The sequence below is a fragment of the Salvelinus sp. IW2-2015 genome, linkage group LG35 (genome assembly GCF_002910315.2).
Source record: "Salvelinus sp. IW2-2015 linkage group LG35, ASM291031v2, whole genome shotgun sequence".
Lineage (NCBI taxonomy): Eukaryota > Metazoa > Chordata > Actinopteri > Salmoniformes > Salmonidae > Salvelinus > Salvelinus sp. IW2-2015.
In genome coordinates this window covers 13,086,423-13,113,879 of record NC_036874.1, presented here as the reverse complement: position 1 = coordinate 13,113,879, position 27,457 = coordinate 13,086,423, and the positions used below count along the sequence as shown (strand labels likewise).

The 27,457-nt window shown below is 44.6% G+C and overlaps 1 protein-coding gene across 1 annotated transcript in view; it reads right to left on the bottom strand.

Annotated features, from left to right (window-relative positions):
* LOC111958691 (igLON family member 5-like) overlaps positions 1-24,442 on the bottom strand; it is a 40,428-nt gene extending 15,986 nt beyond the window's left edge. The window contains exons 1-4 of the mRNA XM_070437289.1: positions 24,232-24,442; positions 13,196-13,289; positions 5,039-5,271; positions 3,066-3,185 (exon numbers count right to left, since the gene is read on the bottom strand). Coding sequence (XP_070293390.1) covers positions 3,066-3,185; positions 5,039-5,271; positions 13,196-13,289; positions 24,232-24,442 — 658 coding nt within the window. The remainder of the gene's footprint in view (positions 1-3,065; positions 3,186-5,038; positions 5,272-13,195; positions 13,290-24,231) is intronic.
* Positions 24,443-27,457: the final 3,015 nt, after the last annotated feature.

Sequence of the window (27,457 nt, the reverse complement as noted above, 5' to 3'; positions counted from 1 at the left end):
ACCCTGTCAGGTTTTGGCCAAGACTGTTCGGGTTTTGGTCACTAGATGTCCCCATTGCACCTTTTTTGTACCTTTTGTTTTTCTTGCTCTAATTATTGTTTGCACCTGTAGGTCATTCCCTTGTTAGTATTTAAACCCTGTGTGTTCCTCAGTTCCTTGCTCAGTGTTTGTAAGTTAGCACCCAGCCCAAGCCTTGTTTTATATAGATATTTCTCTTGTTGGATTTTCCAGAGGTTCTCTGGTTTAGTTCTTGTGTATTATTTGAGTAGTCTTTTGAGGTTTGTTTTTCCCTGCTGTTTTTACCACTTTGTGGAGTTTCTTTTGTATTTTGGAGGATTTCCATTTTGTGCCTCTTGGCTTTATTTTTGGACATTGTGGACTTAGTTTCTTTGCCTGAAGATTTTGTTCTTTAATTAAACCACCATCTCTAGTACTGCTGTGTCTGCCTCATCTTCTGGGTTCTGACGATTATTAGTGACTGTTTCTCGCACCGGGTCCTGACAGACCCTGGAGCAATTAGGGTTAAGTGCCTTGCTCAAGGGCAGATTGACAGATTATTTCACCTAGTTGGCTGGGGATTCTAACAAGCACTCTTTTAGTTACTGGACCAATGATCTAACCGCTAGGCTACCTGCCACCATACAGCAACTGAAAGGTTGGATGTTTAATCCCCTACTCTTGAGCAAGGCATTGCTCCAGGGTTGCTGTCAATAATGGACGTCCCTTTCTCTTTATTTCAATTTCGACCACTCGTTCTCTTTGTCTTTTTTTGTCTTTCCGTTTCTCTCTTTCTCTGTTAATTTTTGTCTTCCTCTTTCTCGCCTTCTCTCTCTTTTCTCATTTCCTTTCTCTATCTTACCCTCTCCCTCTCTCTCTCACTCTCTCTCTCCTTTCTAGAAGCTATAATATATTAGGCCAGTCTCTTTAAATATGTCTTCTGCAGCCCTGGTTGTGTCTCAGCGATTTGGATCTCTGGCTTCTTTCCCTTCCCTTGATTATCCTTCTTCCCCGGGGGCAGAGTTGGGTGCTCAGCCAGCGTCAACGGAGATGTGTGGGGGTGCCATTTCAGACGCAGGCCTGGACTCCCACCACCAACCAAACACTTAGATTAGACCTGCGGGGAAAAGAGGAAGCCAGACGGATGGTTGAAAGGAAAGAGGTCAAAGTTTAGATCTGCCCTGCAGTGAAACTGTAGTCCATTTCCCTATAGGACGTTGACACTATGAGCACTGAGCAGTCAGACTCAGTCAGAGCCTTTGAGTTATATTGCAGTAGAGTGTTTCTGTAGCAGAGGTGGTCTGGTTCTTTCTAGCTCTATCAGCGGTAGTCGAGCATCTGGCAGGCATTGTTTGTTTGACTGAGACCATGGTGAATGGAGTCTGATGCGATGGAGTGGGTGGGCCAGAGAGCATCGATGTGGCGTGCTGTTTGGCGATTAAGTGAGGAGTGTGTGAGTGAGGTTATTTGTCTGTGTTAATGTATGTGAGTGTGTGTGCGCATCTTATCTAATGGATGAGATGTCCAATGATAAGAGCTTGAAGTCTCAGATTTAATGGGGGTTTAGGTGATGTCTGTGAAAGAGTGTGAATGGGAGATGGAGATGGTATCAGTGAGAGATAAAGTGGGCAGGAGCAGTACTAGGAGCAGTGTGTACACGTCTGGGTTGTATTCATTAGGCATCCATTGGAAGGAAATAGACTGACACAGGGAGGGACTACCTGTTGTTTGCTGTTGCAAAACGTTTTAAAACTATTTCTGTTGCCAGCACTTATGAATAAGGGCCCTGGTGACCAGGGGAAAGATGACACCACGGTGCCACCATGCCAGGTGCAGAGGATTGTCTTCAAGTTGTGTCTCTACACCTACGTAGGGGTCCCACTGTAATCTATCCACCAATGCAGTGTCTGAATAGAGTGACAGGTGCATGGTGGATTGTCTTGAAGGTGTGTGTCCCGACTCCCTACACCCAGGCGGGATACCCCTCTACCACTTTGTCTCCCACCCACTGCAGTGTCTGAATAGAGGGACAGATGGTTCGCAGATTCTCACTGTTTCTCTAGACTTCTCTTTCCCCTCCCTCTCTCCTCCCCACCACCACTCCCCCAGCAGCCCATGGCTTCGCTGCAGTGACTCCCACAGAATAACAATGCCGCCCTATCTCACACTGCAAACTGAAGGGGTGTGTGTGAGGGAACGAGGGTGGGGGAGTATAGTGATGACAAGGAAGAACTGCTGTACGTCTGCAGACAAGCACAGCAAGTGGCTGTAATGTACATTAAGGGTGTGTGTGTGTGTGTGTGTGTGTGTTATCAGGGCATAGAGAGGAAATTGAGCAGGACTTCCAGCTACTTCCAAGCTGTTGCACCCCCAGTAGGTCACTGTAACACATTGTAACATTGTGCAAAACCTATCTAGCGCCTAGCAGGGTAACTTCAACATGCTCAACACATTCTATGAGATGCATCAACATGAAATAAATCATTTAAAATCTTACCATCGATGGTGGCAGACATGGTAATAGGATAGGAATCATTTCACGAACAAATCTAAATGGATATGACTTAGCTTATTAGACGTTTTATCACGACCACCCTCGAAACCAATGTATAAATAGTGTTCTAATGACAAACATCATTATTAGCATTGTTGACATGGTGAAGGCGGTGACAGTGAGGATGGTGACAGATGCTGATGATTGTGGCTGGCATGCATTATTTGTGGATAATTATGTGTGATGTGATGTGTGTGTGTGGGTGTGTGTGTGTGGGTGTGTGGTGTGTATGAGAGGAAACTAGCAGCCACAGCTTGGGTGTGATGGAAATGGTAACAAGGGCAGGTGACAGTGGACATGGGACACTAGGGACTAGGACAGAGGGTGGTGGACTATGACAGAAAACAGGGGACAGGCAGGTGACAGAAACAAGGGACTGGGAACAGGGACTAGTTAGTATAGACTACGACAGCGGACAAAGAACACGACACAGAGACTGGGAAAGGGACGGGCAACTGGGAGAGGAGACATGAGGACTGGGTACTACGACAGGAGACAGGGACGGGCGTCTTACATTTGTTCTCCTTCCAGGTGACAGTGGGTTCAGGTCGTCCCACCGCCAGACAGAAGAGGTATACGTTGCCCCCCTCGTTCACTGACACGTCTTGGGAGATGTTGACGATTCTGGCTGGCACTGCAAGACGAAAGAGTTGGGTTTTATTGACAGTCATGACTTGCCAAAAAAGAGGAACTAGACCTAAGCTGCCCTCCCCTCACTGTTTACAAGGTATAAACAAGGTATACAACTGAAATGACAAGCATAAAAGTAAGGGGTTACCAAAATAACAATACTACCAATGACAAACACTGATTCTCTATTAAAACAAGACAAAGCTATAGAATGTTCTTCACTTTGGTGTTGAATATAGGGATGGAAATCTTCACTCAAGGTCTAGAAGTTTCTCTCTTTGGTAGTTGCTTTGTTTTTTTCTTTTCACAGCATGACCACCATCAAATGCTGTTTTGCTCTAAATTGCCATTCCAGAGCAGGCACTATGCATATAGTTAGAAAGATAACTAGATGGTCCTTGAATTTAAATGGCCCATTATCGTTGCTCTTAATGAGCTTGGCCATGAGGCTGTTTTTCTGCGAAGCATCTAACTACAGGATGCCATTTTTAACTCTCTGGCCAGGCGAAAATTCTCTTGCGATAAAGCAAAGATTGGAGCCATCGCTACCCCACCATGGCCGTCACTGTTTGATGCAGTGACTCTGGGGTGTAATTATTTTGTGTGATATCGCGGTTAAGACTGAAATTGGAGGCGACTTGGAAACTAGGGAAACATGGTCATCTGTGTGCCCATTTGCCCTGCGGATAAATGCTTCTCCTTGGCGCTTGCACTGTGTGAACAGTCTGTTGGAGAGTGGCTGGCTTAGCCTTCTGGGTAATCCTGCCTGCACCCTGCCTATATACAGACACACACGCATGCAAGTACTGTATTCACACACACACACACACACACACACACACACACACACACACACACACACACACACACACACACACACACACACACACACACACACACACACACGACTGCTGAAACGTGCCCAGCTTGCTCTCTCTCTCTCCATCTCTGCAGCAGCATGGTGTGTGTGTGTTGGCCAGTTGATATAATATTCTTCATTTTTATACCGCCGGTCTTGTATTACTGCGATATGCTAGTACACAAGGTACAATATACATAACAATTGACACATGCAGGGAGAAAAGGTCTGCAATCCATCAGCCGAGCAGCCGGGCGCCAATAAATCACGTCACTCAGGATCAGTCAAACTCTCACTCACTCCACCGTTGCCTTGACGATAGGCCCAGATCTGGTCCTGCACTGTCAATTATTCAGTCAGGCAGTTGGACAGCCTCCTGTATAGCCGCCCATATCGTCTTACCCACTTACCCCAGGATCTACCCACCCCTCTCAGTTCTGAGGTAAACTTGCATCAGTGCTAATGTATTGGGCTCGAGGCTCAGTTGCTAAGGCCTCGGTTGGCTGCTTTCTTTGCTCAGTCCAAGGCTCCATCCACTGCACAACACTAACAAAGGCCTTGGGCCACTTTACATTTTTTTTGTAAAGTAAAAGTAAAGTTGTGTTTACAATTGCTGGACTAAAACCTGGAGGTGAATAAATAATCCCGTAAATAAAGTGGTACGTGCCCATTACAGAACAAGTACAATATGTACTGTAAACACATTAAAATATAGCAATTAAAGGGCTAATACAGCTAAATATTTGTTTACTTACCCTGTAAACAGTCAATGGACAAAGAGAAAGATAAAGCCATGCTTTTTTTGTTTTTCCCTGGCTTGTCCAGAAACCAAGTCCATATCCCCCAAATTAGCATGTTTTAAATATCCTTTGACAAATTCATGAATGTAGGCAACCAATGTCAGACACTTTGGGATGATTTGGGCTTGAGATTTAAAACATGCAAATATTTTATTCTACCCCATCTTTCCCCCCACCTAGATGTCCCCAGGGACTCACCTTGGACGATAAGGAAGACATGGGCTATGCGGGGCTTGTTGCTGGCCTGGAAGCTGCAGGTGTACAGCCCCTCGTCAGCCACCTCCACTCTCTCTATCTGGATGGAGAAGTCACTAGTGTTACTGTTGACCAGCGACACCCGTCTGTCCAGCGACCACTTGTCTGTCCCCGCAAACAGGATGTTTGAGCGGTTCAACCACGCCTTGTGGGTCACCTCCTCGTCAATTTTACACCTTTGAGATGGAGGGGGAGAAAACAGGGGATAAGACAAGACCCAGATAATTTATTAATAATCATTTATTTCACTTGAATAGCGCTTTTCATTACAGAAAATAATCTCAAAGCGCATAAAAATCAAAACAAAGAAACAACACATATAAATGTAGATGGTAGAGATGGATATTGAATGTCTCTATTTGGCTTGGGATGAAAGGCTGGGAGTTGAGGCAGTTTGGATTGGAAAGGCAGTGTAGCTTCAGCGGAGGGAGGGGGCATCAATAGAACAGACAGAGAGAAACAAAGACAGTCTGACAAACAGGCCCGGAGCGCTTTCTCAGTGCACCGCATCTGCTTTTCCTCCATAGGACCTGCTCCTCTGTAAGTACTGCTCCTCCATGGCCTGGGTGATGCTACGGCTGCTGAAAAGTGCACGAAAAGCCACCACACCTTGGCAGTGGTTAAGAACAGTCCCTCTTCTGCCATCTCTGGTCACAGCATCCAGTACTAGTTGTAATTCTTCCCGACAGATGAAGCAATAAAGCCGGGGCTGCATTATTTGAATCCAAACAGCCAGTTAGCTAGCTAGCTAACTATATGACAAAAATATTACTTTTCATCCCAATTCTGCAACTCTGAGACTCAAGACTACAAGATGTACAGTAAGTGATCAACCCCCACAGCAGTCAACCCCCCCCCCCCCAAAAAATGCAACAACAAAAAAGTACAAAAGTACAATATTTACAGAGCTCTCTGCCTAGGTGACCACACGGCGCCATGGCAACTACGGAACATATTGTACATATATTGAGGTGAGTCTGTATGTGCTCATGTATGAACAAAGATGCTAGCATAGACATTTTTGAGGAGGAGCAGAAGTGAACCCTGGAACTCCAAAGAACTTCCGATGCGTTTGAAAACAACAGCTGTTCCATCGCGGCTGTAAAAGGCTAGCTAGATAAGCTAGCTAACTTAGTGTAGTTGTTTTCTCAAGGTCAAAATTACGACCGAGGACAAATCTATTTAAAAAAATTAAAGTTAACAGATTTCCCAAAAAAGCATCGCAGCGGGCTGCATTGGGGCGGCAGGTAGCCTAGTGGTTAGAGCATTGGACTAGTAACCGAAAGGTTGCAAGATCGAATACCCGAGCTGTTGTTCTGCCATCATTGAAAATAAGAATTTGGTCTAAAACTGAATTGCCTAGTTAAATGAAGGTAAAATAAAAAATAAAAAATTGCCTTCGTGGAAAGTAAAATTAGCAGCAGGAGGTGGAGGCTCCAAGATGATGTGTAACACATGGGTAAGTTTTTTATTAAGTTATAGAAACAGAAGGCCTGATTTATTGACAACGTTTTGATCCGAAATGGATCTTGGTCAGGTCAAACAAACTGAGTTTCACATCCCAAAATATACACATTTCACCTCACGTGGCCATTGCGGACATGACACATGGCGGGTGCAAAAACAAGTTGTGTATCTCTAATCATTTAATAACAATGAGATGGGCACATGTAGTAGTTCCAGAAAATAATATATATTTACAAAATGACCAAGTGGGTAACCTGGATGACAAGACAAATCAATGTCTTGTACATCAATGAAATATGAATGTAAACTCTTGGTTCAGACCTCTAGGAGACATGGTACATACATGGTGAATCTAATACAATTCTCCTCTCAGTATCCCCCCCCCCAGAAGTTTTAACATGTTCGATGCCAATCTGTCTCAAAGAGCTAATGTTGTGACGAGCCTCCATGAAATGCGAAAGGTTTCTCTGGTCAAGGGTCCTGATATTTTTCCTGTGTTCTGCTATCCTTGTTTTCAGAGCTCGTTTTGTTTTTCCTACATAGCATAGACAACAAATACACTTGATCAGGTATATCACATTTTTTGTATCTTAATGGCCTTGCCCGTAATAGAGGGATTGAACATCGTGCATTTGTTCGTAAAGTTACACTGGGTACATCCGCCACATCTAAAGTTACCGTCCGGCACATTGTCTAGAAAGGTATCACGTGGCACTGGTGGAAGATCAGACCTCACCACCATGTGAGTGATGTTGGGGGCGCCTCTGAAGATGACCCACGGGGATTCTTTAACCTCTTTTCCAGTTGTGGATCAGTGCTCAAGATGTGCCAGGTTTTTTTAATGATGTGGTCAAACTGTTTACCAAGTGGGGAGTATTGAAGGAAGCATTGAACGCGTTGGTCAGGAGGTCGGGGTAGTTTGGGCGTGAGGCTGTAATCCTGGGTCATATTTTTATAACGTTCCCTTGCGTCTTGCAGCCATTCCTCTGGGTAACCCCGCTGCCTGAAACGCTCATCCAGATAGTCGACTTGATTATCATAGTCACTCTGTGTACTACAAATCCTGCGTATGCGACTGTATTGGCTAACGGGGAGGCTCTTTTTTTAGGGGTGTAGGGTGGAAGCTGTCTCCTCATAACAGGGAATTCCTGTCTGTCGGCTTCTTGTATAGATCCGTGCTAAAACCATCCCCTCCCTCTTAATAAAAATGTAAAGAAAACGTATTTCATTCGCATCAAAGGTGAGGGGGAATTTCAAAGGTTCACTGCTTGTATTGATGAAGGAGTGGAATTGATGAAGTTCTTCTGCTGTGCTCTGTAATAGAATGAATACGTCATTAATGAAGCGTTTGAAGGCCCAAATCCCTGTAATTTGCATGAAGAGAAGACGGAGAAAAAGAGGACAGAGGTCGGGCTGCATTCTGAGGATTCTTAGGCGATTGAATAAACCCCCATTGCATTATCAACATGATTGTATTAATGTCCCGTTGGTAGTTTAATCTTCCTCGTAGGTCATCGATTTTATTTTCCAATGATTGCATGTTAGCTAGGCAGGATAGGACAGCGGCGTCTGGTAAGACAAGAGGGGGCGGACTATGTTAATTTGTAAACAACGGAAGTCTCAAGGTTTTGCTTGCCTGAGGTAGAGTATCTCATGATAAACTGTAGACCACATTATCTACCTAGAGAATTTTCATCTGTATTTTTAATAGCTGTCTACACACCACCACAGACCGATGCTGGCACTAAGACCGGACTCAATGAGCTGTATTCCGCCGTAAGCAAACAGGAACACGATCATCCAGAGGTGGTGCTCCTAGTGACTGGGGACTTTAATGCAGGGAAACTTAAATCTGTTTTACCAAATTTCTATCAGCATGTTAAATATGCAACCAAAGGGAAAAAAACCTCTAGACCACCTTTACTCAACACACAGAGACACGTACAAAGCTCTCCCTCACCCTCCATTTGGCAAATCTGACCATAATTCTATCTTCCTGATTCCTGTTTACAAATAAAATTAAAGCAGGAAGAACCAGTGGCTCGGTTATTAAAAAAGTGGTCAGATGAAGCAGATGCTAAGCTACAGGACTGTTTTACTAGCACAGACTGGAATATGTTCTGGGATTCCTCCGATGGCATTGAGGAGTACACCACATCAGTCATTGGCTTCATCAATAAGTGTATCGATGATATCGTCCCCACAGTGACAGTACGTACATACCCCAACCAGAAGCCATGGATTTACAGGTTACATCCGCACTGAGCTAAAGGCTAGAGCTGCCGCTTTCAAGGAGAGGGACTCTAACCCGGAAGCTTATAAGAAATCCCGCTATGCCCTCCGACGAACCATCAAACAGGCATAGCGTCAATACAGGACTAAGATCGAATCATACAACACCAACTCTGATGCTCGTCGGATGTGGCAGGGCTTGTAAACCATTACAAACTACAAAGGTAACCCCAGCTGAGAGCTGCCCAGTGACACAAGCCTATCAGACAAGCTATTTCTATGCTCGCTTCGAGGCAAATAACACTGAAACATGCATGAGAGCACCAGCTGTTCCGGAAGACTGTGTGATCATGTTCTGCACAGCCGATGTGAGTAAGACCTTTAAACAGGTCAACATTCACAAGGCTGCAGGGCCAGACGGATTACCAGAATGTGTACTGCGAGCATGCGCTGACCAACTGGCAAGTGTCTTCACTGACATTTTCAACCTCTCCCTGTCCGAGTCTGTAATACCAACATGTTTTAAGCAGAACACCATAGTCCCTGTGCCCAAGAACACTAAGCTAACCTGACTAAATGTCTACTGACCCATAGCACTCACGTATGCAGCCATGAAGTGCTTTGAAAGGCTGACATCAACACCATTATCCCAGAAACCTTAGACCCACTCCAATTTGCAACAGATCTACAGATGACGCTATCTCTATTGCACTCCACACTGCCCTTTCCCACCTGGACAAAAGCGATTGTGCAGGCTACTTTGTGATGCACAAAGTAGCCTGCACAATCGCTTTTCACAATTTCACTATTGTACTACATAATTGATAAATCGTATACCTCCACTACACTAATTTGATACGCATCAGTGGGGATTAAGAAGTGAATATACTGAAAAGAAAGTGGGTATAAGGCGTATACTTGCATATAGCCTCCATTACACCACTGGCCCTCTGTGTTTTACAAAAAGTGTACTCTCCTACATGAGTGCGCTGGTATTACTGTTGCTGCCTTTTCAGCATCATTACCCTGTCACACACTGAAGGCCTAGGTCCAATAGGTTCGCCACTGTGCAAACATGTCGATAATACAGTGCATTCGGAAAGTATTCAGGCCCCTTCCCTTTTTTCACATTTTGTTACGTTACAACCTTATTCTCAAATGAATTAAAAAAAAATCCTCCTCAATCTACACACAATACCCCATAATGACAAAGTGAAAGCAGTTTTTGGGGAATTTTTGCACATTTATTCAAAATTAAAAACATAAATACCTTATTTACATAAGTATTCAGACCTTTTGCTATGAGACTCGAAATTGAGCTCAGGTGCATCTTGTTTCCATAGATCATCATTGAGATGTTTCTACAACTTGATTGGAGTCTACCTGTGGTAAATTCCATTAATTGGACATGATTTGGAAAGGCACACACCAGTCTGTATAAGGTGCCACTGTCGACAGTGCATGTCAGAGCAAAAACCAAGCCATGAGGTTGAAGGAATTGTCCGTAGAGCTCCGAGACAGGATTGTGTCGAGGCACAGATCTGGGGAAGGGTACCAAAACATTTCTGCAGCATTCAAGGTCCCCAAGAACACAGTGGCCTCCATCATTCTTAAATGGAAAAAGTTTCGAACCTAGAGCTGACCGCCTGACCAAACTGAGCAATAAGGGGAGAAGGGCCTTGGTCAGGGAGGTGGCCAAGAACCTGGTTGTCACTCTGACAGAGCTCCAGAGTTGCGCTGTGGAGATGGCAGAACCTTCCAGAAGGACAACCATCTCTGCACCATCTCTACCAATCAGGTATTTGTGGTAGAGTGGCCAGATGGAAGCCACTCCTCACACAAAGGCACATGACAGCCCGCTTGGAGTTTGCCAAAAGGCACCTAAAGGATTCTCAGACCATGAGAAACAAGATTCTCTGGTCTGATGAAACCAAGATTGAACTCTTTGGCCTGAATGCMAAGYGTCACGTCTGGAGGAAACCTGGCACCATCCCTACGGTGAAGCATGGTGGTGGCAGCATCATGCTATGGGGATGTTTTTCAGCAGCAGGGACTGGGAGTCAAGAACGAGGGAAAGATGAATAGAGCAAAGTACAGAGAGATCTTTGATGAAAACCTGCTCCAGAGCGCTCAGGACCCTCACACTGACATCCGACATCCGACAGTCCGACAATGAGACAAGATCGAGACACTCAAAATGTGGTCTCAAGACTGTCTCGAGTACTACAACACTGACTCAAAAGTTAGCTTGATCTGCAAGCTCTTTTTTTATGTGAACCGTTTTTTAATCCGTTTTTGCTATTGGGACTGGGCATCAAATTCCGGGGCCCTTTATTGCAGAGTTGGGTCACTGAGGTGGTCGGTTATCAATTCACTAACACTTATCATGTGGTTTGTGCAGGCTGAAATATGGTGAGTCGGATGATAAACTTTGAAATTAGAAACAAGCATGGTAACAAGCATTCATTGTTACACCAGGTACAGTGTAACTTTGAATTATTACAATTATTTAGAATACATGTTACAGTGTAATTACATATGTAATTACACTGTAATAAGGGCCCCTTACGAAGTGTTACCGTCTTTTTCATTAGACAATTAATGAGGCTAACCATGTTGATGGATACCAGATTTGACTTTTACAGCTACTGTACATGCGTCATGAAATGGATTAGTGCAAGCCCTACCCTTGTAATGAAGGTAGGCCTTAAAGTTGCAATATGCAGAAATGGCTTGTTTTCTGGTTGCTAAGATTCTAGTAGTTCGCCTAATTTCAGTTTATAAGACAAAACAAGCAGTGTAGAGAATCTAAACTGCTGTGAAATATATTTTAAATAGACACAAATATTGTATTTTCAGCTTTTTGAAGTTAGTGTACAAAACCAAAAGCAAAAGGTGCAAAAACGACTAAACATAAGAACAGCAAGCATAGAAATAGCGCACATATACCAGATATACCACTTCTTAGACTGGCTTTCAAAGACAATGACAGATCTATAACTCAAATTTCTATGTGAATTTGGTCAGGTCGCAAATATCACTTTCGTGAGTGAGTGCAGAAAGGAATATTTTAAGGTTAATTTTGAATTAATTTCAAATTACATTTTGATCATCCTGTTGCAATTAGTATATGCAATTCAATATTATCACCACAAAGAGTCAGCACTAGCATTCGTAAACAAACCACTAGCCAGGTCTCGTAATGTAAGGTTGTTAATATATACCTAGCACAAGGTAGCGGTTCATAACAAATACTGTATGTTTCCTAATTGAAACTACGAGGGCAATACACCTGGGTAAAATATAGTTGTGTTTTGGAGGAAGCAGATGAAGAGCTAGGAGAGACATTGGTGAGGGGGAGAGAGGGGCTGATAGTGGTAGTTACTGCTGCTACCTAACTTTTGATGTAAACAATGTGGCGGACCATTCTTTATACACACAGGAAATTGTTTAGCGTGAAAATCCCAGCAGCGTTGCAGTTCTTGACACACTCAAATCGGTACGCCTGGCACCTACTACCATACCCCGTTCAAAGGAATTTCAATATTTTGTGTTGCCCATTCACCCTCTGAATGGCACACATAAACAAACCATGTCTCAATTGTCCCAAGGCTTAAAAATCCTTCTTTAACCTGTCTCCTCCCCTTCATCTACACTGATTGAAGCAGATAGGATCATAGCTTTCACCTGGATTCACCTGGTCAGTCTGTCATGGAAAGAGCAGAGGTTCCTAATGTTTTGTACACTCAGTCTATACGTATGTATGAATATAAATATTATTTTGAGTTTGGAATGTAATTTTCACAGTTTCTGAACTAGAAATGTTTTGTGACATTATGACTACAGTACTGTCCTTCACCACTAGATGTCCTTAGAAGCTTCAGCTGGGGAACAGGCCAGGAGAGGATAAGCCTGAGTGCTTATGTTTAATTGATGTGGCCAGGGTAAAAAAAAAAATCTCTGTGAGGTAGATCACACGGCCTCCAGTGAATAGGCCTCATCTATGCCAGTGATATTACCTTTAATCGCTCATGCAATGAATAGATGAGCCTGTAAGTATGAAAGGGCATCATATATCAACTACAGGAGCCTGTGGCGGTCTATGGTTCTAGGGCTAGGCAATATGAAATGACAGCGATGGTGACCAGATTTGGAATGACACCTGACAGCGGGTTAAAGAGTTCAAATGTTGATAGACAGTAGGCTTTTATGAAGGCCTCAAAGTCCAGGATATTGACAAAATGGCAGTTTTGCTGAGGGACATTTTTTAACCTAGTTGGGGTATACCTCATGGGGTTTTTATGACATTGAATTGGCAATTAAGTCAGCATGATGACAGGTGAAAAAAAAAACAATTTCAACATGTAATTAGTAGGTGCAGGTGTAAGATCAAAGAGTTACCTCAGAATGATGCTCTCGCCTTCCAGCACTGTAATGTTGTCGGGCAGGTGGCCGAATTCGGCTCCGTGCACACTTGGTCCTGCCAAGGAAAATGAGAGAAGAGAGGGAGGAGGGTGAGCATAATGCCGTTATAACAACAACAGACGGTCCATTCGCATTCTCAATCCCCAAATCCCCTGGTTGGCATCTCAGCCGCCGCGGTGCTGAGTACCTCATTGATCCAGGTCAGGCTGGATGTGTTTGGCGGTTTACTTAGTTATTTGTGACGGGAAAGTCAGAAATATACAAACAAAGGTGTTGTAGCGTACGCACTGACCCCCTGTATTATTTGAATAATGATTTGGTTTCTCCCCCCCCCCACCCCATGTGTGTGTGTCTCATTGAACAGTGTTGATAATGAGCCGGGGGAAGAGGAGGATTCACGCAGGGACGTCAGAGCGTGAAATGAAGGGACACAAACGGCAACAGGAGGGATGCGTACAGTGAGGCTCACCCTGCCTTCAAATAGACACGCACACGCACCAAGAAGTCACACAGACGCACGCAAACACACACTACCACAGGAATGAAACTAAATGGAAAACTGGGGTTGATATGTGTTGGGCATCGTCTGTCTATGAAAATGCCCTTTTTGTTACAATTCTAACCAGAACCATGGTTAATACACATTCACAAATACTGACTAACTTTATAGAAAATGAACACGGGTCTCATAATCAATCACTCAAGCACAAGCCCACGTGCTAGTGAGTAGCCAGCTAATCTTTATACTTCAAGTTTAGCCAACTTGGATCTCTTTGCTAGATGACAAGGTGGGAAGAGTGGAATGGTTATGAACACCCCCTTCTGTCTGTCTCCAACTGTTTGGACAGCATGCTAGCCCGTCCACTTTGTTCAGGTGTTGAAATCGAGTGGCCTACCTTATTTCTCAGAATGGGAACGAGTTTCCAATTCCTTATATAATAGTGTTTGATGATTTTAGCACAATTATAAAACACAGACTAGACAGCTAGTGTAATAGTCTTTGGCTACAATGTTACTAGTGGGACATAGTACCGCAATGCCACGTGTGACAAACTGAGCATTCATTTTCCAGAATCAATGTTCATTGATACTCCTGTTTTAGTAGTGCCTTCTCTACCTAAAAAGGGAATCAATAGAATAGTTCATTTCCCCTCTATTACAGTAAAATAATGACTCAATGTGTTTTGGTGTCCATATGACCGATTCTGTTAGACCAACCCTCAAATGCAAATACAGAGTTGAAACAATAGTGTGTGATTGGTGCCTGCAATTCGGGGCATTCCTGCATGTGGAACGCCTCGAGCATCCCGTTGGTTCCTGCAATCGAGCACGCCATCTTCATGCTTGTGTGACACCTTTGACATTCTACCGATGTCTACCGATGTCCAAGCTAGCTAGCTACCAGTGTCGCCCCCACCTCCCGCCTGTTGTGTACTGGGGTCCTCCTAGCTAAATAGCTAGCACAGTGTCCTTCGCTCCCAATTGCCGAAGACCTGCCCTCGCCGTCGTTAACAGAACTGTGGGAAAGCAGTGCCTGGCAGGTGGAGGCGAAGGACACTGTCTACCGGTGTCCTAGCTATCGTTAGCTAGCTAGCTACCTATCCAGCCTGCTGTGTACCGGAGTCCTAGCAAAACAATGTACCAATAGAAGTATAAAGAGGTGTTCCTGCAGATGCAGGAATTAGACTTGGGCGATATACCGTATATACCGCATACACAGGTATTTATTTGGAAATAGCCACAGGATCGTTTTTCAATACCGTCAATAACGGTATTTGAATATTTGTAACTACTTTTTAAGTAAATACCTGCAGTCAACTTGTGCAATACGTTAGAAGATAAAACAGATTGCGTTCTTCATTTCACCTGTCACATTATTTTACATTATGAAGCTTACCATAGTTCCCCAGAAGAGAAGGGAGCAGGTGTGTCCAGCTGTGTATTGACAGGGGTCGCGTTTTATATTGAAAGTCAACCGTGTTTTTTTGCTTCAATAGAGTGATCAGGGACTTGCAACTACAGTTTTCTTTCACAGAAAATACATAAGTGCAACACCTTAAGCAGAAAATAGCCTCATTTTCATTAGATGACAACAGAAGTGCAACGCTATTTGTCTGGCAGCCACGCAAGTAGGCTAAAATACATGTATTTTTTGCAAAAACTGCATGGCAGTCATATGTCTATCATAGAAAGAATGTAGCCAGCTACATTTCCTAATGTTTTTCTTAAAGTTAATCTTGCATTTTACTGGAGAAAAGTAGGCTAGCTACACCTATAAAAGTACCAGAGAAAAGTAGCTACACGTCAGTCAGAACACTGTCTGCTGATAGAATGCCCGTTCGTGAATTCTCATCCAAGTGGAGAAAGGCAACTGAAGCACAAAATGAGTTCTGATGCCCAGAAGAAACTCCAATGAGAAGCATTTTAGATCTGCGTTTACAAAACGCAGCAAGATATTTCTGATGCATTTCATATTTTTTTGCTGTATGAAAAACAAAGAATTCTGCATTAACACGATCCCTAAGTTTAACTTGCTAGTTATCTAAGTAAGTGGCTGAATTAATAAGGTGACACGGCATCATATTGTGTTGGCTTTCTGCTGTGTTCGAGAAGTCAAAGCCCTTTGGGTGAGTTATCTGTACTGTCACTGCTATTTTTAGATTTTCTTGCATTTTTTCTCCTCCGTTCTCGGCCAGTCTGCTCCTCCCCCATCTTCTCGAACAGAGCAGGCAGGCAGGTTGCCCTAGCGACTCCAGACTCCTCACAGACACAGGGTGTACGCTGCTCCAGAGCCAGTACTGTTCATTTACACAATGTCTCTCATTCACATTCGCTTGTAAATGTCCAAACACACCAGAAATGGGGTTCGGTAGCTCCTACCTATATATGTATACCTTTATGAGCTGGACTGCCTGCCTTCTGGCCGCAATTGCACCCTTCTCAGCTGAAACTGCTTGTCAGACAGGAAGAACTAATCTCTCATCTTTGTTGTTGTGAGTGACAGGGAGGGGCTTTGTGTGTGTGTGTAAATGATAAATTGCACACAGCATAGAAGGAGTGAAGGAGATGAGACCAAAAAGACAACATGAGAACAAGTGGACATAAATGCTCATAAAAAATAAAATAATAATTGGATTCTTGTGATACAGCCATTTGGAATATCATGCTAAAGCATCATATAGTTCTATATAACACCCAGCCCTAAAGCGTTTATATTTTCAAAATGACTAGGCTACAGTACTGCTGAAGCTTCCCCTCCTTATATATATTTTGGAAATTTGCATCAACGGACTCTGCAAACAAAGATAACAGCAGCCATACAGTGCTATCTTTGCAGTGATATACTGAGGCAGGTCTATACTCTGCATGACACTAGCTCTGTCCCTCCAAACTCCGCCAAATGTCAGCATGCGCATCAAGTCCACCCTTACGGTGCCCATATTATGACCCTCACTGTCTGAGGGTCATGTCTACATTTGACCTCAAAAGTTTTTGAGGTTTTGCATTTTAGCTAACCCTAACCCTTTTCTTAACCTTCAACCTAATTCTCCTAACCTGCAACGTTAATTCTCCTAACCTGCTGCGTAAGATCTCCTAAGCCTGCTACGAAAAGTCTATTTTGACAAAAGCAGAATCCCTTCTAGACAAAACCCTGTCTGAGTGCTTCCTAGATCTTCAACCAATCTCCTCTATCTCTTTCCTAACGTGTCCATGATATCTCTATGCTGCTGCTGCCGCCACCGCCTTGCCTCTAAGGTTTAATAAACAGAGACTTATGAGAAGAAACGCTGTGCAGTCAGGAGCTAAGAAGCACCCAGAGGTTTGTCTGATTAATGCAAAGAGGTGCGCTAAGACAATACGCGCTAAGCTTGGCAAGTGTAATTCCAGGCAGAGAGGGGTCTGAAACGTGACAGTCGAAAGCAGTGCAGCATCTGATGGCCAATTGCTCACGCTTTTAATTTCAACACGGGTTCTTGGTGGAATCATGGCTTGATTGCACAGCGTAATGAAAAGGGGCAGGCATTCCAATTCGTGTCACGGTCTCATAAACAAATAGCTAAAAAAAAAGGTGAACCTAATTATGGATGGAAATGACAGTCAACGGCAATGGTAAATTAAGATATTTATTTTTTCAAAGTATTGAAATGAATACAAAGTCTAAACAGAGTCATTTTATTAAGTTGAATATGAGTGCGTGTATGTGTCTGAAGATCCACCATTTTTCATGGTCCTTCGAGACAGTTATCGTGTGTGTGCGCCTGTATAGTGTGTGTGTGTGTCCAGTATGTGCGCATTTGCTTTAAGTGTGTCAGCCACCAGCAAAGACAGGCCATCCCACAGTGAGAACTAATGGCGCCTTGAAGGATGGAGAGGGATGGAGAATGTCCATGAAAATCCTCCGCTAAAAGCCATAATCACATTAGCGTGCTGCTTGCTGCTGTGATATCTAGGCTGGCCAAGAAACCCAGGAAGGAAGAACACACTGGCTGCATCAGCATCACTACCTCTCACTGCATGGGGGAGGGGAGACATTAGTCATTGTGTCCAATGTACTGTATAACCAAGGCCTAGGAAATGTCACCAGCGGTAGGTGTTTGTTAAAGGGCAACTGAACGCAAAGTGTATCTGGTTGAAAACTGCCTATGTGGCATCGATGTTAGTCAGAAACACAAAAAAGTGTAAGTAGAATCACTTTGGTCATAAAGTCAGTATATTCCAAAACAGAGTTTTGTGAGATTTGTGTAAGTGAGGTCATCAGAACGTACTTGAGGGTTGGGTTTGTTTTTACAATCATGCCCACTAACACGGGATTGTAACGCCTAGGGAGAATTGTCATGCACGGAATAAACAGCTGCATTGATTGCGCTCCAGCCAATCGTGGCAGCAGAACGTCCAGGCAGTGAGACAGACCTGCACATTATGTAGCACCTATATCCTATATCCTTATTTATCCTATAATAATTCAGACTATTTTGAGGAAGTGGTAGTGGCTATGTTGTTTGTACCGTGACTCAAGAGGGACAATCTCGTTTTTCTTAATGACCAGCAGAAAATCAGATGCACAATCGGTGAGTTAAGCCGCTCTTTAAGGTTATTTCTATGAAACAACCTTGGATATACTGTAACCTATACTATGCTTTGTGCACGTGCCACACTGCACAGTAGGCTATATTACGGTGCGTCCTCAATTGTTCTTTCTTAGTGCACTGCTTTTCTAGGTTTTATTTAGGTTAATTTAATTCAGTACCAGGGCTCAGCTCAAAGGCAGGTGGGACACATGCTGGAGCACACTGACGTACGTAGACACACACACACACGCACGCGCGCACACACACACACACACACAAATGATGTATGCATAAGCTGAAACCTGAAAACAACACGGCGAAGGTTACACACCAGAGGGCTGCTATTCCCTATTCCCCACTCAATTCCCATTTTTACAGCTCAATTGTCACCTTGATTCTAAAATCTGTATCACCCTGCCTTTACCCTCCCTCACTGCACACGGTGTTAACCAGGTCAACACACACAGCCCACACTTACTCAGTCACACTCACCCACAGCCATGTGTATAAGTACAAACAGAAACACACAGCAACTGAGTCAGTTATTGACGCACAGAAACACACTCACTCTTGCATACACACCATCACAGCCCCTGTCCCCTCTGTCACTCACTTAGAGTGTGCGCTGTGCATAAAGGCTGCCGCTTTGACCTTGGTAGGGGGGTGAAGGGCATCACATCGAAGACGAGGAGCTAAAGGGGCGTGTGCGAGTGTCTGTGGTGTCTCACCACTGGACAGTTGGATGTGCGGAGTCAGGGTCCTGTCAATTAAAAAACAACACAGTCGAGAAGGGGGTGTAAGGGTTGATGGGGTGGACGAAGGACAGATGACGACAGAGCGTGAAAACACCTGCTAGACTGCACATGCCCACCACACTTCAGCTTTAATAACACAGGGAGAGAGACGGAGAGAGAGAGAAGCAGCAGTCCAGGTAGAGAGATTGAGAGAGTGAGCAAGGGAGAGTGAGAGAGAGAGTAGGCACAACTAAGACAACATAACCAACAGAAACGGGTCACAACCCCTGCTGCTCTGTCGCATGCTGGGTATGTACATAGTCAATGGTAGGCTTTGAAGGGACTCGTATGGTAGGTACACCTTTAGCTCATCTCTTGGTAGTAATACCATAGACTACTTTATCACTGATCGCAACCCAGAGTCTCTCAGAGCATTCACAGTCAGCCCACTGACACCCCTATCAGATCACAGCAAAATCACAGTCTACTTGAACACAGCAATATGCAATCATGAGGCATCAAAGCCAAAGGAACTGAATAATATTAAGAAATGCATAGATGGAAGGAAAGTAGTGTGGAAATTTACCAAAAAACAATTAGGTAACAACAAATTCAATCCCGGGACAAAACATTTCACTGTAATAGTGAAGGTATAAACTTGGCAGTAGAAAACCTAAACAGTATATTTGACCTCTCAGCTTCCCTATCAAATCTAAAACATTTCAAGAAGAAAACCTAAGAAAATTAACAACAATAAAAAAAAAGGTTTCTCAATTTCTTTCTTAGGTTTCATCAAACCAATCTAACCAAAAACATAGAGACCCAGAAAACCTGAGCCTACTCCTTCAGTATGGTGAATCACTAAAATTATACAGAAATAACTTTGGAAAAAGCAGGAACAGCACATCAGAAATCAGCTCAATGTAATTGAAGAATCCATAGAAATCTAACCACTTCTGGAAAAATTTGAAAACACTAATCAAACAACAACAACAAGAGTTATCTATCCAAAATTGAGATGCATGGATAAACCACTTCTCCAATCTTTTTGGCCTTATAACAAAGAACAAGCAGCAAAAACATATATATAATCAAATACAAATCGTAGAATCAACTAATAAAGACTACCAGAACCCACTGGATTCTCCAATTACATTTAATAAACTACAGAACAAAATACAAACCCTCCAAATATAAAGGCCTGTGGTGTTGATGGTATCCTAAATTAAATGATAAAATATACAGACCACAAATTCCAATTGACTATACTTTAACTTTTTAACATCATTGTTAGCTCTGGAATCTTCCCCAATAATTGGAACCAAGGGCTGATCACCCCAATCCACAAAAGTGGAGACAATTTTGACCCTATTAACCACTGTGGGATTTGCATCAACAGCCACCTTGGGGAAATCCTCTGCATTATCATTAACAGCAGACTTGTACATTTTCTCAGTGAAAACAACGTACTGAGCAAATGTCAAATTGGCTTTTTACCAAATTACCATACGACAGACCATGTATTCACCCTGCACACCCTAATTGACAAAGAAACAAACCAACCAAAACAACTCTTCTCATGCTTTGATGATTTCAAAAAAAGCTTTTGACTCAATTTGGCATGAGGTTTGGCTATACGCATTGATGAAAAGCGGTGTTGGGGGTAAAACATACAACATCATAAAATCTATGTACTCAAACAACAAGTGTGTGGTTAAATTTGGCCAAAAAAATGTGGGGTGAGATCGGGATGCAGCTTAAGCACCACCCTCTTCAACATATACAGTATATCAACGAATTGGCGAGAGCACTACAACAGTCTGCAGCACCCGGCCTCCCCCTACTACAATCTGAAGTCAAATGTCTACTCTTTACTGATGATCTGGTGCTTCTGTCCCCAACCAAGGAGGGCCTGAAGCAGCACCTAGATCTTCTGCATAGATTCTGTCAGACCTGGAGCCTGACAGTAAATCTCAGTAAGACAAAAATAATGGTGTTCCAAAAAAGGTCCAGTTGCCAGGACCACAAATACAAATTCCATCTAGACACCATTGCCCTAGAGCACATAAAAAACTATACATACCTCGGACTAAACATCAGCGCCACAGGTAACTTCCGCAAAGCTGTGAATGATCTGAGAGACAAAGCAAGAAGGGCCTTCTATGCCATCAAAAGGAACATAAAATTCGACATACCAATTAGGATCTGGTAAAAAATTATTGAATCAGTTACAAAGCCCATTGCCCTTTATGGTTGTGAGGCCTGGGGTCCGCTCACCAACCAAGAATTCACAAAATGGTACAAATACCAAATTGAAAGGGGAATACCTAGTCAGTTGTACAGTACAACTGAATGCATTCAACTTAAATGTGTCTTCCGTATTTAACCCAACCCCTCTGAATCAGAGCGGTGCGGGGGGCTGCCATAATCAACATCCACGTCTTCAGCACCCGGGGAACAGTGGGTAAACTGCCTTCTCAGGGGAAGAATGACAGATTTTTACCTTGTCAGCTCAGGGATTCTATCCAGCAACCTTCCGGTTACTGGCCCAATGCTCTTACCACTAGGCTACCTGCATGCAGAATTCTGCAAAAATATCCTCCGTGTACAACGTAAAGCACCAAATAATGCATGCAGAGCAGATTTAGGCTGATACCCGCTAATTATCAAAATCCAGAAAATAACCGTTAAATTCTACAACCACCTAAAAGGAAGCGATTCCCAAACCTTCCATAACAAAGCCATCACCTATAGAGAGATGAACCGGGTGAAGAGTCCCCTAAGCAAGCTGGTCCTGGGGCTCTGTTCACAAACAGACCCCACAGAGCCCAAGGACAGCAACACAATTAGACCCAAACAAATCATGAGAAAACAAAAAGATAATTACTTGACAAAAAGAATCAACAAAAAAACAGAGCAAACTAGAAAAATATTTGGCCCTAAACAGAGAATACACAGTGGCAGAATACCTGACCACTGTGACTGACCCAAACTTAAGGAAAGCTTTGACTATGTACAGACTCAGTGAGCATAGCCTTGCTATTGAGAAAGGCCACCGTAGGCAGACCTGGCTCTTAATCTTAATAAGAGAAGAAAGGCTATGTGCACACTGCCCACAAAATGAGGTGGAAACTGAGCTGCACTTCCTAACCTCCTGCCAAATGTATGACCATATTAGAGACACATATTTTCCTCAGATTACACAGACCCACAAAGCATTTGAAAACAAACCCAATTTTGATGAACTTTCATATCTATTGGGTGAAATATCACAGTGCGCCATCACAGCAGCAATATTTGTGACCTGTTGCCACAAGGAAAGGGCAACCAGTGAGAACAAACCATTGTAAATACAACCCATATTTATGTTTATTTATTTGAACTATTTGCACATGATATCATTTTAAATGTCTTCATTATTTTTTTTACTTTTGTGAGTGTAATGTTTACTGTTTATTTTTTTATTGTTTATTTCACTTTTGTTTAGTATCTATTTCACTTGCTTTGGCAATGTAAACATCTAGTAGGGCTGCTGCTTTCCGGTTTCAGTTATTCAAGTTGTTTTATGGACCGGAAATTGGTGGGGAGGAGGGTGGCAGGTTTGTATGACGAGGGTGAGGATTAGGTTAAGAAGGCTTTATTTCTGGTTTTAGTAGCCAGATTTCTGGGGGAGTACTCCCGTTTTACAGAGGCCTCTCAGAGTGTGGAGCATAATGAAGGTGCGCAACGAACTTCAGCGGAGTCAGTGCATTGGCTGTGGAGGAACCTCTGGTGTATGGGGCAAGACTGATGTGTACAACTGCCAGCTGTCCACATTTCTCCAAGATTCTGGTGAAGGGCAAAGATCATCACCTTAAAACAGTTAATGGCATGGCTGGGCCCGCCTTAATGGATGGAAGACGGGTGGCTGAACATATTGGGGATGAGGTCGGAAAGGATTGTCGGACAAATGCTGGGGAGCTGCAGGAAGCTCTGTCAGCGGAAGATGGGGTATGCTTAGTAGCCACAAGAAGAAGGTACAAGATGAAGACGTCTCATTTCCAAGCTAGGGACTTACACCAATATCCCAGAGTCAGAAAGAAAGGCGTTATTGTCGGATTTGAGAGGGTTGGAGGAGTGGGTTTGGATGAGGTGATGGGAAGGACTTGTATGGGGTGTGTCAAGGTTTGAATAAAGATAAATGGAAAAATAGAAAAGACACTCCATGGAGGTAAAATTGGGGCATCTGAATGACAAGGTAAAGCCAGAATGGAAGACAGTACAAGCACCGTTACAAAAGGGTACTGGTGATATGCAATGGAGGTTTACATGGTACATTGCAGTTAATGGTTTGTATTTGTTATTAACTCAGATGTTCAGAGTGGATGTCCTTTTTGTAATATAAGAGAAACCCATTTTCACTGTTTTATTGTAACGGCGGTCTCCTCCCTCTTCAGTCAAAAGGAGGAGTATTATCGAACCAAGGCGCAGTGGAGTTGAACACATTTATTGAACGAAAAAACACGAACTTGAATAAACTAACAAAAAACAAACGGTGTAGACAGACCTAGAGACGACCTTACATAAAACAAGAAGAACGCACGAATAGGAAACATAGACTAACACAAACTGAAAACAAACCGTAACAGTCCCGCGTGGTGTAAGACACAGACACGGAAGACACACCCACAACGAACACTGTGACACCGCCTACTAAATTGACTCTTAATTAGAGGAACGCCAACCACCTGCCTCTATTAAGAGCCATACCAGGCAACCCAAAACAACACAGAAACAGATAACATAGACTGCCACCCCAAACACATGCCCTGACCTAAACACATAACAAAAACAACATAAACAGGTCAGGACCGTTACAGAACCCCCCCCTAAGGTGCGAACGCCGGGCGCACCAGCACAGAATCCGCAGGGGAGGTCTGGGTGGGCAGTTGACCACGTGGTGCTCTCGGCTCTGACGCTGTCCACACACCATCAAGTCCATCTAGCTTCCATCTCCCCTAAGAATGTCCACCCTCCTTTTACCCCACAAATCTCTTAGTATCCATCACTAATAGAAGACAGCCACGAGACAGAGAGATAGACAACAGAGGGATAGATAAGAATATAGAGGTAGAGTAAGATAGAGAGGAGATAATGATAGAGGGGCAACTCCGGACTGAAAGGCAGCTCCGGACAGAGAACAGCTGGACGAGGGCAGTTCTGGTAATACCGTTTTTGGCTGAAGGGCAGCTCATGGCTGACGACGGCCTCGACCGCTCATGGTGGCTGACGGTCTCGACGCTCATGGGCACTGACGGCTCTCGACGCTCATGGCTGGCTGACGGCGCTCTGACGCTCATGGCTGCTGACGGCTCTCCGACGCTCATGGCAGGCTGACGGCTCTCGACGCTCATGGCAGGCTGACGGCTCTCGACGCTCATGGCAGGCTGACGGCCTCGACGCACATGGCCAAGGCTGAGGCTCTCGCGCTCATGGCAGGCTGACGGCTTCGACGCTCATGGCTCTTGAAGGCTCTGGCTGCTCATGGCTTCGCTGACGGCTCTGGCTGCTCATGGCTCGCTGACGGCTCTGGCAGCTCATGGCTCGCTGACGGCTTCTGGCAGATCGCTGTTGGCTGACGGCTCGTGGCAGATCCTGTCTGGCTGGCGGCTCTGGCAGATCCTGTTGGTTGGCGGCTCTGGCAGACTCCTGTCTGGTTGGCGGCTCTGCAGATCTGGTCTGGTTGGCGGCTCTGGCAGATCCTGTCTGGTTGGCGGCTCTGGCAGATCCGAGTCTGGTTGGCGGCTCTGGCAGATCCTGTCTGGTTGGCGGCTCTGGCAGATCCTGTCTGGTTGGCGGCTCTGGCAGATCTGTCTGACGGACGGCTCTAGCGGCTCCTGTCTGGCGGCGGCTCTCGCGGCTCCTGTCTGGCGGACGGCTCTGTAGGCTCATGGCACGGGCGGCTTTGCAGGCTCATTGCAGACGGATGCTCAGACGGCGCTGGGGGAACGGATGGCTCAGATGCGCCTGGGGGAGACGGATGGCTCTGGCCGGATATGCGCACTGTAGACCTGTGCGTGGTGCCGGAACTGGAGGCACCGGGCTAAGGATAAGCACTTCCTGCTAGTCGGGGAGCAGGGACAGGGCACACTGCATTCTCAAAGCCCCTCATACCCTGATGGAGTACCGGCACTGGTGACACCGGGCTGAGGACAAGCACATCAGGATTGTAGGGGAGAGATACAGGTGTGTTCAGGGCTCTGGAGACGCACAGGTGGGCTTAGTGCGTGGTGCGGAACTGGAGGCACCGGCTAGATACACGCCTACAGGAGAGTGCGTGGAGGAGGAACAGGGCTCAGGAGACGCATGTAGCCTAGTGCGTAGTGTGGCACCTGTAGGTACTAGGCTGGCGGCGGGGAGGTGGACGGAAATACCGGACCGTGCAGGCGTACTGGCTCTCTTGAGCATTGAGCCTGCCAACCTACCTGGTTGAATGCTCCCGGTTGCCCACCAGTGCGGGGAGTGTGGAATAACCCGCACCGGGCTATGTAGGCGAACCGGGGAAACCATGCGTAAGGCAGGTGCAGTAAGCCGGCCCGAGGAGACGCACTGGAGACCGACGCGTTGAGCCGGCCTCATGACACCTGCTCAATACCCAATCTAGCCCTACCAGTGCGGGGAGGTGGAATAACCGCACTGGGCTATGCACTCGTACGAGGAGACCCGTGCGCGCTTACTGCGTAACACGGCGCCTGCCCGTACTCCGCTCTCCACGGTAAGCCTGGGAATGGGCGCAGGTCTCCTACCTGCCCTTGGCCCCATCACCTCTTAGCCCCCCCAATAAATTTTTGGGTGTTACTCACCGGCTTTTGGGCTTCCGTGCCAGACGCGTTCCTCATAACTCCGGTTCCTCTCTCCGGTAGCCTGCCCTCCTCAGTGCCTCAGCTGTTCATGGGAGGCGATCCCTACAGCCAGGATCTCTCCATGTGTAGCACCTTTTCCGTCCAATATATCCCCAAGTCCATTCTTCTTTCCTGTCCTTACTCCGTTAACTCCGCTGCTTGGCTCTGGACTGGTGGGTGATTCTGAACGGCGGTCTTCCTTCTCTTCAGTCGAAAGGAGGAGTATTGATCGAACCAAGGCGCAGTGGTTTGAACACATATTTATTACACGAAAAAACACGAACTTGAATAAACTAACAGAACAACAACGGATGTAAGACAGACCTGACGACGAACTTACATAAAACAGAAGAACGCACGAATAGGGAAACATAGACTACACAAACTGAAAACAAACCGAAACAGTCCCGCGTGGTGTACAGACACAGACACGGAAGACAATCACCCACAACGAACACTGTGACAACGCCTACCTAATATGACTCTTAATTAGAGGAACGCCAAACACCTGCCCTCTAATTAAGAGCCATACCAGGCACCAAAACCCAACACAGAAACAGATAACATAGACTGCCCACCCAAAACACATGCCCTGACCTAAACACATACAAAAACAACATAAAACAGGTCAGGACCGTTACATTTATGGGAGTGTGAGAGGATAAACCTCTATTGGAATGCTGGAATCTTTGTTTAAAGCTGGAGGGGAGTTTTCAATAACACTGTTTTATTTGGGTTTCGATATAGTAAGCAACAGAAAAGAAAATGTCAAATGTTAAATTTTATTTTGGGACAAGCTAAGATGTCAATTTTCTGAGTAGGAAACATAAGATAGAAACGGGATATGGGCAGGATGTAAGATGTGTTTTAAAGGATTAGTGAAAGCAAGAATAAAAGTAGATTTTGAGTTCTTCTCAGCTGTAAAAGATCTCATATTGTTTAGGAGAAGTGGCCTACGAAGGAGCGCTTTGTTTTGTAGAGGAGGGGAATTATTTTTTGCTGATGAATAAGTTGAATGTATATGTTATGTATTTATTGTTTAGGAATTACATTTGTTGTTTCATTTCTGAAAAGGCAAGTGTGTCATTATTTATGTTAACTATGAGTATAAAAATAAAGGTTTTATAAAAACTCAAACTCTCTCTCTCTCTCTCTCTCTACCATACTGCTGCATCTCTCTCTCTCTCTCTCCTCTCTCTCTCTCTCTCTCTCTCTCTCTCTCTCTCTCTCTCTCTCTCTCTCTCTCTCTCTCTTCTCTCTCTCTCTCTCTCTCTCTCTCTCTCTCTCTCTCTCTCTCTCTCTCTCTCTCTCTCTCTCTCTCCTCTCTCTCTCTCTCTCTCTCTCTCTCTCTCTCTCTCTCTCTCTCTCTCTCTCTCTCGTCTCTCTCTCTCTCTCTCTCTCTCTCTCCTCTCTCTCTCTCTCTCTCTCTCTCTCTCTCTCTCTCTCTCTCCTCTCTCTCTCCTCTCCTCTCTCTCTCTCTTTCTCTCTTCTACCAGTACTGCTGCATCTCTCTCTCTCGCTCGCTCTCTCATTGGCTTTATTGGCATAGGAACA